General features: G+C 55.3%; 1 protein-coding gene across 1 annotated transcript; it reads left to right on the forward strand.

The window, feature by feature from the left end:
- Positions 1–6,565: 6,565 nt before the first annotated feature.
- On the forward strand, positions 6,566–9,320 carry KDF1 (keratinocyte differentiation factor 1; the record flags this gene model as incomplete). Its single annotated transcript, XM_080357684.1, has 3 exons — positions 6,566–7,658; positions 8,541–8,615; positions 9,238–9,320. 3 exons carry the CDS (start codon positions 6,566–6,568, stop codon positions 9,318–9,320), a joined length of 1,251 nt encoding a protein of 416 aa, XP_080213810.1.
- Between the last annotated feature and the right edge of the window lie 2,441 nt (positions 9,321–11,761).

Genomic DNA, 11,761 nt, shown 5'->3' on the forward strand with positions numbered 1-11,761 from the left:
GTAGGTGGGTGGGATAAAGCCTGCTGGTGTTTCACATCAGAGAGGATAAAATGCATGGCAGAAACCAGGTGCTGAGGTCTCATCCCACCCCCAGACAGGAGCAAAACCCAGCCTAATTCTGCTCCAGGCAGAGCCACGTCCAGGCCTGTGGTGGATGTCACCCTCACCCAATGTGGGCTGGTGATGGCTTTGCTTTCCTTACCTTAGGAGGCAGAAAAACCCCCATCTCTTTTGCTTTGCATCACAATCCCGCTCTTGCCAACGCTGCCACGCATCTGCCAGACACCGGAGCAGCGTCAGCGGCTGCTGCGTCACCGCTCCCGGCCCTCGCTCCTGTTCATCCATCCCTGCCCATCCGTGGCCTCCCACCGCGTCTCCACTGCCCGGTGTCGGAGACACGGCCACGAGATTTGCTCCGGCTCTGCAGGCTGCATGTCAGGCTGTAGGGAAGCTGAAGTAGAGGCTGAGCTGTTCTCGTGTATGGGATGCAAATGCTGCTATAAATGGGGCTTGGGAAATTGAAGGGTGCTGCTCCACGGCAGGTTCAGGGTCAAAGTGCTGCTCTTGCTCCCTCTGCCTACAATCTGGAGAAACTGCGGGGACGGGCAGCTATTAAGCAGAACATCCTCCTCTCTGATTTGTTTGCTCTGCTTTGGTGGAACCTGGACCCCAAAACGGGGAAAAGCCTGGGGACTGTCATAAAGTGAGCTTCCCCCGTTGCCCCGAAGTGACACCTCGGAATTGCTGAGATTAGAGGAACCTCTGGAGGTGTCAGCTCCATCAGTCACCTGCTCATAAAATAATGGCTTTTTTGGGTCATCCCCCCAGTCCATGCTGCTCCTCACCTTCCCGGCATCACTCTGATCCAGGGTGAGAAAAGGAAATGGAAACGGGGAGCAGCTGTGCCAGGACATGAGTTTCAGCAATAAGAAGGGGCCAGATGAACTGGGAGCATTGGCCAGTGAGGCAGAGGGTGTCGCTGAGTCCCCTGCAGTCATTGTGTCCCCAGGGTGTCCCAGCCGCCCATCATGGATCTCGGCAGACGAGCAGACAGAGGCTGGTAAAGGCAAATAATAGAAAAATATAATAAATGTCCCTGCCCCTCGAGATAAGTCACTGCCGAATCCCAGAACCCTCCTGCGCTGCTGCAGGATCTCTGCACGGGCTGACGAGCTATTAATGATTTAGCAGAGGAGTCTGAAATTAGCAGCGCTCAGAATAAACCTCTTTGATGCAAAAGCGTGGTTGAGAGCGTTGTTCTCCCTTCCCTGTCCATGAGCCTCTGCACTCTACAGCCAAACACAGAGGCACTGACGGGCAGGATGGGGCACGCTGCATCCCGGTGCTGCTCCCTGGCGCTCCCCCCAGCGTGCCAGCAGCCAGCCCCACATCGGCCATGATCTGCCCCAAGGCAGGGTAACCCTGCAGGAGGATGTAGCCAAGGGCTGTGCGCTGGCCTCTTGTCTTCAGCCTCTTTAAGGCCCCGCATTGGGATGTGCTCCAGAAAAGTGAAGCCTTGTTATAAGCAGTAAATAATTAATATGAGTGCCATCCCTCCCAGTCTCTCTGCAGGTTCTTCCCCAGGTGTCCCAGTTACTGGGGGAGGGGGGACCCAGGCGCTGCTTACTCAACCCGGCCCAGTTTAGGAGAAGAAATCCTGCATCAGGAATTCAGGGTTAAACCCCAGGACCGCGGGGTTGACTCAGCTCCCTGCCCGTCATCCTGGACCCGGCAACGCTGGCAGCAGCGGTTTGGGACCGGAGCACTCAGCTCAGCTGGGAGGGGATGGGGCACAGGGAAAATGCAGGAGCTGAGGGGCGTCAGCAGCGCGGTGCTGGGCTCGGGCCCACGCTGTCCTGCCTGGCTCATCCTGGCAGTGCCACGAGGGGTTCTGTGGCCAGGATCTGTGCTCAAGGCACCGGCAGAGGAGGAGACGGTGCCATTTCCAAGCAGTGCTTTGAGTTACACACAAATGAAAGCCCAGCCGCAGAAACGACACCAGCTGGAATTCAGCGTGTGCCAGAGGCTTAAATAAATAAACACAGTCTTTGTGCCCTTTAGAGAAGGAGTGAGCGTCTTGACACTGACACCATCCTTTAAGTTGATTTTCCTCCTTTTTCCTCTTGGAAACTGGCCGGTGCACCCGAGTTGAGCAGCGGCTGCTCCGGCTGCAGCCTCAGTGCACGGCTGCCACTCTGCCTTTGGGACGGGATCCTCGGGGTGAGGATCCATGGGGAGAGGGACCCTGGGGACAGGAATCCCTGGGGACTGAGACCCTTGGGGATGGAGACCTTGGGGACAGTGATCCTTGGAGATGGGGATCATTTGGGGCAGGGATCCTCAGGAATGAGGATCCTTGAGGACAGGGATCCTTTGGGACAGGATCCTAGGTGATGAAGGTTCCTTGGGGCAGGATCCTAGGGGATGAGGATCCATTGGGATAGGGGTATTTGGGGAGTAGAGACTCTTGGAGATGGAGACCTTACGAGTGGGGACCTTGGGGACAGGGATCCTCGAGGAAGGTGATCCTCGGGGACAAGGATCCTCAGGGACAGTTGGGGACACAGACCCTTGGGGACGAGGATCCTCAAGGACAGTTGGGGACACAGACCCTTGGGGAGGAGGATCCTCGGGGACAGTTTGGGACACAGACCCTTGAGGACGAGGATCCTGGGGCAAAGAAATGCTTTGACACAGCACCCTCGGGGGCCAGGATCCGTGTGGATAAGGGATCCGCGGGGACAAGGGGTCCATGGGGACAAGGGGTCCTTGGGGACAAGGGTTCCGTGGGGACAAGGGGTCCTTGGGGACACGGGGTCCTTGGGGCCGGGGACCCCGCGCAGCGCGGCCGGAGCCGCTTCGCCCTCCGCGCTCTGCTGTCCCTCGCGGCGGCCCGTCGCGCGGGTCACGTGTCTCACCTGGCCCAGGTGAGGCGGGGCCGCCGCCGTTCCCGGGCTCGCAGGTAACGCCGGGCCCGGGGGTTCCGGGGAAACCGGCCCCGAGCGCAGCCCCGACCCCCGGCCCGGCCCTCCGGCAGCGCCCGCCGCCGCTCCGCGCTTCCCCCGGCCGGGCCGCCGGTGCCGGGCCTGGGGCGGCAGCAGGCCGCGGGCGGGAGGGAGGGGCGGGCGCACCGGGGATCCCCGGTGCCGTTCCCCGCCGAGACCGGCTTCTCCGCTCCCCGCCCCCCCGGCCGTGTGCCCCGGGACCCCCCGCCCGGGCTGGGGGCAGACCCGCCACCCGCTGTCCCCGCTCTGTCCCGTCCCGCTGCCCGGGACCGGCCCGGCGCTCGCCCCAGGGCCGGGAGGAGCCTTCCCGGAGGGGTTCGGGTCCCCCCGGCCTCCCCTGGGGCTCCCAAGGGCGGGAAGGGCCGCGCTGGGGAGCGGGAACGGGCAGGTGTGGCCGGGCCGGGCCGGTGGCTCCGCTGGAACCCGGCTGCTCTGTGTCACTCACTCCTCTCCTGCCAACAGCCCGCCCTGCCCGGGGCGCTGGGTGGGCACAGGGGCCCCTGCTCGGTGCCCAGGCGGGTCCCCCCCGGCACCTCTTCGTTTTTAGGACAAAGGGACAGATTTGGTTTCCCTGCGCCGTGGGTGTTGGCTGGAGCGGGGGGTTGGGGCACAGGGAAGCGTTTGGCTCCTTGGCCGAGTTGTTCTGTCCCCAGGAGGTGAACGAGGGGACACGGGAGCAGCCGGATCCGTTACGCTGCGCCGGGGTCTCCGGTGCTGCCAGCAGAACAGTCCGGGAGCTTTTTGGGGCGTCTTTCAGCTCCTGGCAAGGCTGCTTGGAAAACTTAACAGCTCCTGGTGCTGCTGTGTATTTAGGGGGAGTTGTATCCACGCGTGAATCTTGTAATCTGAGTTTAGGTCCGTTTTTAGGGAAATGCTTTGACTTCCCAAGCTTCTAGCAACAGGGTTGTTGGCAAAACAGTGTAGCTTTGGTAAGCAGATTTACAACTGAATTTAGCTTTTTTATAACTTTCAAAGGCAACCCCGTCCTCTGAACAATGAAGATCTTAGACCCCGGCTAACCCTGAGACGCGCAAACCGTTTGTGAATCCTCCCTCGCTCTTCTGAAGCAGATGCTGAAGTTCTTTGGAAGAATATTCGCCATTCGCACACGGTGCCTGCCCGAGAGCACCCAAAGCTCCCGACGATCTTGTGAGTATCAGCTCAGCTGGGGATTTTAGTCCGAGCTTTTGTTGGTGGCTGCGCTACGCAGCCAGCGTGGGGTTTGGTCCAGCCCATCGCTTGTGGCAGAGGAGTCTCTGGAGGTGTCTCTGACACCCGGCGCAGCTCGGGGCTTGTGTTGCGTTTAACCTCTAAGCCTTCAAGTCTTTTCTCTGGAGAGCTGAGATAATGCTCTTCCCTATGTCAAAACCACTCTGAAATTCCAGAATATTCCATATCATTATATAAAAGATCGTTGTAGTGCAGCTGTTACATCTCTTGATGAGGCCTCAGTGTTAAGAGAAACATCTCAGGGCACGGTTTTGTACTTAGATCAGCTCAAATGCTCTTGATTTGGGGTTTTTTGCAATTTTGAACAGCGTAACAAAATAACACATAACACGTTCTGAAACGGAGTCACAAACACAGTCAAACCTCCCCGCTGATGCTGAGTCCAGGGAGCTCTGCCCGCTCGGCGCTGAAACTGGAGCGTCTGGGGCTTTTATATGGAACATATTGTCCAGGAATGTGCAAAGGCAGCGCCGGGGACGTGCGCTGCTTCCGAGTTTTTATAAGCTAACGGAGCCAAACTATTCCTGGAAAGCAGCGGTGTGCTGGAACCGCCTGGTTTTCAGTCTGCGCCTGGTTCTTTGGGGGGGCAGCGTTACTATTTGGGTTTAAAAAAGGGAAAAAGAGGCAATGCTGTTCCAAGGGTAGGATAGATTGATTTATTCATGCTTGAGGTGCCCTATAGAAAGTGGATAGCAGAGCAGCAGGGACAGTCGAAAAACGCTTCAGCTGTGGCTGGGCTCTCACTGCTTATTAATTAGCCTAATTAGTATTTAAAAGGATTTCTTGGGGGTGAAAGCTGTGTCAGCCAAGCAGCTTAGAAACTGTGAACAAATCCGGGGCCCACCATAGTTTGGGATAAAAGCGGCAGAAATAGGAGTGAGAGCCTTGACCTGACTTTCGCCGTCGCCCCATGTGGCTTTGCTTGTAACGAGGAGATTTAATGTGCCAGACTCTGCGTGTTGGGTCTGCGGAGCTGAAATGTGATGTAAAAAGCAGTTTAGTCCTATGTGCAACCTGGAGTGGTTGTGTTAGTGCAGCGGCAACAAGAAAAACAGGCGAGCAAATAACGTGCAGTAGGATTGCTGTGGTAGAGCTTTTGGAAGGGTTTTGCTCCTGCAAGGAGTGATTTGAGACCGACTTGTTGAGAAGATCTTTCCTTTAATCCAGGTAAAAACATCAGTTGTCCCAGGAAAGTCCTTTAAGGTAGCACAGCCTGGGCGTGAGGAGCAAAAATCATCAGCGTTAATAACAATGTCACTGCTAAATCCTCTGAATTTGAAGAGCATCAAATAATCTGGAGCCTGAATTGGCAGTTTGTGCACTGATTGATTGCTGGTCATCTCCTCCTGGGCATGGGTGTTTTGAAGTAGATAATAAGCGCTGTCAGGGCCCAGCTTAATCTTAAGGAATGTAAAACAAAGGGGAAATTGTTTAAAAAATAAAGCTACTTTCCCTTTGGAGCCAGAGCTGGCTCCGCCTACGCCGTGCTGCTCATTTATTGCTCTGGAGCAGCAACTCTTCCAGCTGTGCGGAGCAAACATCTTCTGAAGGTTACAGGGATTTCAATGTCTTAAATTGTCCTTTTAAAACATCTCTCTTCTGATTCAAACACCTGCTGAAGGGAAGCAGCAAAGGCAGAGTAGTCAGAGAACCCTGAAACACAGGCTGGATTCCCTCTCTCTGCGACAAGTGAGACCAGCGTGGATCCTAATGCAAAGTATTTCTGTAGATAATAGAAATGTTGAATTTGAGAATCACTGAATTTGAATGTTGGGTCCTTATCTGTTGATCAACAGCAGTTTTGGGTCCCTCTTGACAAGAAAGGCCTTGAGGTGCTGGAGCGAGTGGAGAGAAGGGACTGGAGCTGGTGAGGGGCTGGAGCACAAGTGTGATGAAGCGGCTGAGGGACCTGGGGGGTTCAGCTGGAGAACAGGAGCTGAGGGGAGACCTTCTGATCTCTGAACTGCCTGAAAGGAGCTTGGAGCCAGGGGGGTCGGGCTCTGCTCCCCAGGAACAAGCGCCAGGAGCAGAGGAAACGGCCTCAAGTTGCGCCAGGGGAGGTTGAGGTTGGATTTAGGAACAATTTCTTCCCCAAAGGGCTGTGGGGCATTGGAACAGGCTGCCCAGGGCAGTGCTGGAGTCACCATCCCTGGAGGGCTGGACATGGAGATGAGGTTCTCAGGACATGGGGCAGGGACAGGGGTGGGGGATGGTTGGACTCGATGGTCTCGAAGGGCTTTTCTAACCAAAATTGTTCTATAATTCTATGATTCTATTCTAAACGCTTGACGTGAGACCTCCCTGTCCCCCAGGTGCCTGAGCGCTGAGCCATGCTGGGCCGGAAAACAGGCCATCCCCGCGACGTGAGCAGGCACCTGCAGCTGCAGCAGCCCTGCCAGGAGGCTGTGCCGCTGCGGGGCCGGGCGGCCAAGGACGCCGATGTCAGTCTGGAGGTGTTCAGCGGCTCCACGCCCGAGATCAAGCAGAGCCGCAGCAGAGCCCAGCAGATGCGGGACAGGAAAGGTCGCAAAGCTGAGCTCAAAGACTCCAACGGGAGAGAGGCGGAAACAATTACTTTTATTTCTGGTACAGCGGAGGCTCCCCCAAACGAGAGCTTCTGCTGTTCCTCTCTGGCTCAGGCCTGGAACACGTACAAGGCTGTTTTCTGTTGTATAGTGACCTGTGGGGGCTGCTTTCAGGACTGCAGTGTCTGTATCCCCTACCCAGGACCCACCGAGACCTCCACCGATGATGGAAAGAACGGAGATTATAACGGGCGACTGCCCAACAGCCCCGCCAACGTCTCTCCTGCTGAGAAGAACGGGAACCAGATCAAAAAGTCCAGCATGGGCAGCAGTTTCAGTTACCCAGATGTGAAACTAAAGGGCATTCCCGTCTATCAGAACAGGAGCCCCAGCCACCACCTGGAATCGGATTCCTGCTGCAAAGAGCTGCTGCCAGAGAAGCCCTTCAGGAACAGCATAGAAAAGCCGCCGCTCCCCAGCAGCCACCGGAGTTCTGAGGAATATTATTCCTTCCACGAGTCCGATCTGGACATCAGCGAGCTGAACGGCTCCATGTCCAGCAGGGAGATCGACGTCCTGATCTTCAAGAAGCTAACGGAGCTTTTCAGCGTCCACCAGATCGACGAGCTGGCCAAGTGCACGTCAGACACTGTCTTCCTGGAGAAGACCAACAAGATCTCGGACCTCATCAATAGCATAACTCAGGACTACAACCTGGACGAGCAGGATGCGGAATGTAGGCTGGTCCGCGGCATCATACGCATCAGCACCCGGAAAAGCAGAGTTCGGCCTCACATTTCTGTCCCCAGCCAGAGCCACGAGGAGAAGTCCAGCAGAGGCAACGCGCCGGACAGCGGGAACGAAACGATGCTGGAGTCCATGGTCATCAGCCAGGACGGTACGTGAGGGTTCCTTGGGTGTTACCGCTCCAATAAGAGGTTTATATTGTCAAAGCTGTGGAGATGTGGCAACAGAGCAGGGTTGGAAGCTGCTGTCTGTCTTTAGTCTGGGCTTGTTTTCCTGGGATGCATGAACTGAGGTCCTTGCGTGTTACCGGAGACCTCCCCTCCTCACCAGTCACTGTGTCGTGGGTTTCTCAATAGTGTCTATCACCGCTGGTGAAGTTTGCGCTGAGCAATATCAGGGCTTATTCTGCTGTGATGATTCTGCCTTCCCTCCGCACCCCTGAGCTCGGCAGAAATACCGTGAGTCAAACTTAACTGGTATGACCAGACGGGCTGGCTGGTGCCAGGGGATGTCCAGTTCCTCAGCTGGCTTCCTGTGTCCTGCCTGCGCCCGTTGCTAATGCCACCTTTGACTGTCGTGACAGAGCGTCCGAGCCTTCCCCTGCACCGTGGGGCGAGCAGCAGCCAGTCAATATCCCCGCAAAGCAGAGGGAAGGGCTGTTGTTACAGCTCAAGTGCCTCGTGGCTCTTTCAGGGACTCTCCTCCTTCTCTGGAGCAGTCTGAAGCGCCTGGGCCTCCAGGACAGGTTGTAAGAGTTTGTTGTAGAAAGACCTTGACAAGCTGAGTTTGGGGGGCAAAGAGACACACAGAAGTAACAGAGGAAACCGGGTGGCTGCTGTGCTGCCCAGTTCAGCAGTCAGGCTGCTGGTGCTTCCTGGTATTTAGGGATTATAAAGCTGCGATTACCAAGACAATGGTGTAAAGAGTCAGACTGTACCTCTCCTCTCACGAGGGTGGTGCCTGCTGAAGGAGAACCCCTGAGTCACAGCTGCCCGACCTTTCCTTTCTCAGGCCCTCTTGGTTTTTATTCCAGATTTGGCTGTGCAAATATCGGAAGAAACACCAGCAGATGTGCTGGCCAGGAACATGAGGCGACACAGCAGCGCAGGTAACGTACCCGGCCGGGCGTCCGAGCCGCAGGGGCATCACGGGAGCAAGGGGAATGCCCTGAACCTCTCACATGGTGTCTTGCCTTTGGTTTTCCCCATCTGCAGAGGCTGAGCTGACACCTGCCTCTCAGGTTACCATAAGGAGTTTAGTTTTGGAGAGCGAAGGGAGCTCAGAAAACTGCCTGGGCTGGTGGGTCCTTCTGCAAAAGAAAGAAACACAAGTACAGAGCGCTCACTGGCCCAAAAGCTTTCAGTGTCTGTACAAAGTTTGGGGCTGTATTTGGGGTGTGACCGGCCAAGGTCACAGCTGGGTTATACTGGGAACAAAAGGAACCGTGCAGAAGGGAAGCGGAGCAGAGTGACAGGCTGTCCCCGATCCCCGCGGCATGTGCGCTTCGCTCCAACAAGCAGCCCAGGGCTAAAAGGCAAGTTTTCTCCTGCGTAATAACAGATCTCTCCTCGAAGATGCTACAATACAGGCAGGGCTGTTCCTGCCCGTGGGCTTTGTGTGGCTTTCTCCTCCCTCTCGATACACAAAACCTTTTGTGGCAGTTGCTTGCCTGCCTGCCAGGCTGCCGTGAGCTCACGTTGTCTAATGTCACCGTCTCTTCTCTTCCCAAGGCTCTCCAACAAGCAGAGATTCCTCTTTCCAGGACACAGAGACTGACTCGTCCGGGGCGCCTCTGCTTCAGGTGTATTGTTGAGGAGAAGGACCCCGGCAGCCGGCAGGCGTTTCGAGCCTTTGCCGCAATCACATTTCTCCTCTTTCAATATGGAGCATCCTATGTCACTTTTGTTGTTTTTTTCCCCCCCCAGTCTACCTTGATCTTTTGTTGAAGCCAAATTTCTCCTGCTACCCAAATTTCAATGGATTTTTTTTCTTTTGGAAAATATAGAACATCAAGGAAGTTGAACTGTGGAGCTAATGGACTTGGGAGGTGGAATGTGTGCCCAGGGAGGAGAAGATGGACAAGGAAGTATCTGTTAGCTTGTGCCTTTATGATTTCAATACTTCATGTTTAGTTTCAACAGCCTCAGCCCTTTCCCTTTGAGGGTCTGTTGTACAGTTCTTGCTTTCTGGCATCGCAGAAGATGGTGTCTCTGTGTTTGTGCCGATGCTGAGGTGAAGGCCAAACACCTGCTCTTTAGGGACTCAAATCTATTTCAAGTGGCTGGGTCGGTCCCAAAAATGTCGAGTTTTCTATCTGTGGTGTTTGCAGTAGCCAGATCTGCCTCCTTAGCGGTGTCGTCTCCTCCTGCCTTGTAAGAAGAAGGTTCAGGTGATGGGGTTCGTTTAACTTTTGGCCTCTTGGCACATCTTCCCCAGTCGCAGGGGGTGTGATGCTGGGACAGCTGCCCCCTTGTCACCTCCCGAGCGGGTCACGGGGGTCAGTTCTGCAGCGGCTGCCTATGTGACCTGTCACCGATCCCACGCATTGACCGCGACTCCTGTGGCATCAGCTCCTCCTCGGCTGCCGAGCGCCCGCGTTTCCCCGTCACACCGACCGCCGGGACGAGCCCTCAACCCGGCTTGTGGCAGAAGGAAAACGGTTCATTTTTAGCTTTTTGTAATGAAGCAGCAAGCTGTTTGACTATTCTGCTAGAAACTCCCCTACAAGGGGCTTATTTTGAAAGAAAAGCCTCTCCAGAGGGTCCTTCTCCTTCCCTTTTCTCCCCCAGCAGCTGGTGAGGAGCAGGAGAAGCGCAATCGCTGCCCTGGTGGCCTTGGGGGGCCACGCTGCATCCTACCCGTTGTTTATCAGAAAGTAAATACATGAAGCCACAGGACTTGTTTATACATCCGGCTGCCCTTGGACACGAATAGAAAACACTTAGTTGAATTTACCAGCCATAGAATAAACACACCCGCTGTTTTTCAGGAAGAGGGAAAGCAAAACAGGCCCCGTGCTTTGGTGTGGACTGTGTTTTTTGGGCCTTAATTCATCTAAAATGTGCCTTAATTGGACTGAAATGTGCCTTTATTTCATAGCCTGTGATTGCTCTTCAAACAGTTGGGTCGGGGGGAAGGATTTAATTCCTCGCACCAGCAGTCAGGCTTATTTAACCAGCCAAAATGCTTTGAAATGTCCCTGTTTCTGTGAACCGCTTGCGTTTCAGAGAATGATTTAATAAATCATGGACATTACTGAGACCACACCTTGAGACACTGACGGAGAGAGATGTTTGAAAAGCAAGGGGAGAGACTGAGGCTGGGATTCGGCTTCCCCTCCCTGCTTTGTTTCTAAAGCCGTTGGTTTGCGAAAAACCCCATTTATTCAAGGGAAAGACTTGAAGCAAGGAGCCCCCGCGGAGCTGCGTGTGGTCACCTCCTCCCGAACGCCGCACGTACTGCTGGACCCGTTCGCTTTCCTGCTTCTGAATGGATTTGGACAAGTTTCCCGAAACCTGTGCACTGAGGTCGCGCTGACACGGAGCCCTGCGCTCCGGAGCTTTGGAGACACGAGGGGATCACCGAGAGCTGCCGATCGCCAGTCCGCATGCAATAGGACATTTTTTACATTTAGTGAATGTGTATGGATTAAGCTTTCAGAAAAACCCCCCAAAAGACAACCCCCCCACAAAACAAACTCACTTAAGAGGAACTGTCAACTCGACAGTCCCTGGAGCTGGTGTCTTGTGGGATTCTATTGCACTCCTCACCCTTAAATGTCTGATTCGGCCTTTTTTTTTTATAAAGCAAAAGATGCGCTGTTTACCTGCGCTGTGTCTTTTACATTCCTGCTTCCATCGAGCATCCGGGGCCGGGGGGTTCACGCGGGGGGTCCTGATCCCCAATTTCCCAGCAGCACGTGGACAAAGGTGTTTTTGTCCATTCGGCAGCACTTGCCCATGACCGGGGGGCTTTGTTCAGAGGGTGGAATGCGGAGCTGGTGCCTGGGATGGGGGAAGCGGGTGTTCCCTGTTTGCACACAGGGAAACTCGGACCTTCCCTGGGGGGCGATGCTGGAGCTGAGCTCTGCAAATAAACAGCCTGGGTGGGGGTAGAATTCCCAGCTTTTGCTAGAAAACACAAGGATTCCTGCGGAGCGGCTGCTGTCGCGGGCAGGACCTGCGTGGGGAGCGATGCCGCCCCGTCTCTCGCCCTGCGACTGGAAGGACCAGTTTTGCGCTTTCTAATTCTGCT

This window comes from Nesoenas mayeri, assembly GCF_963082525.1.
Source record: "Nesoenas mayeri genome assembly, chromosome: 21".
Taxonomy (NCBI): Eukaryota; Metazoa; Chordata; class Aves; order Columbiformes; family Columbidae; genus Nesoenas; species Nesoenas mayeri.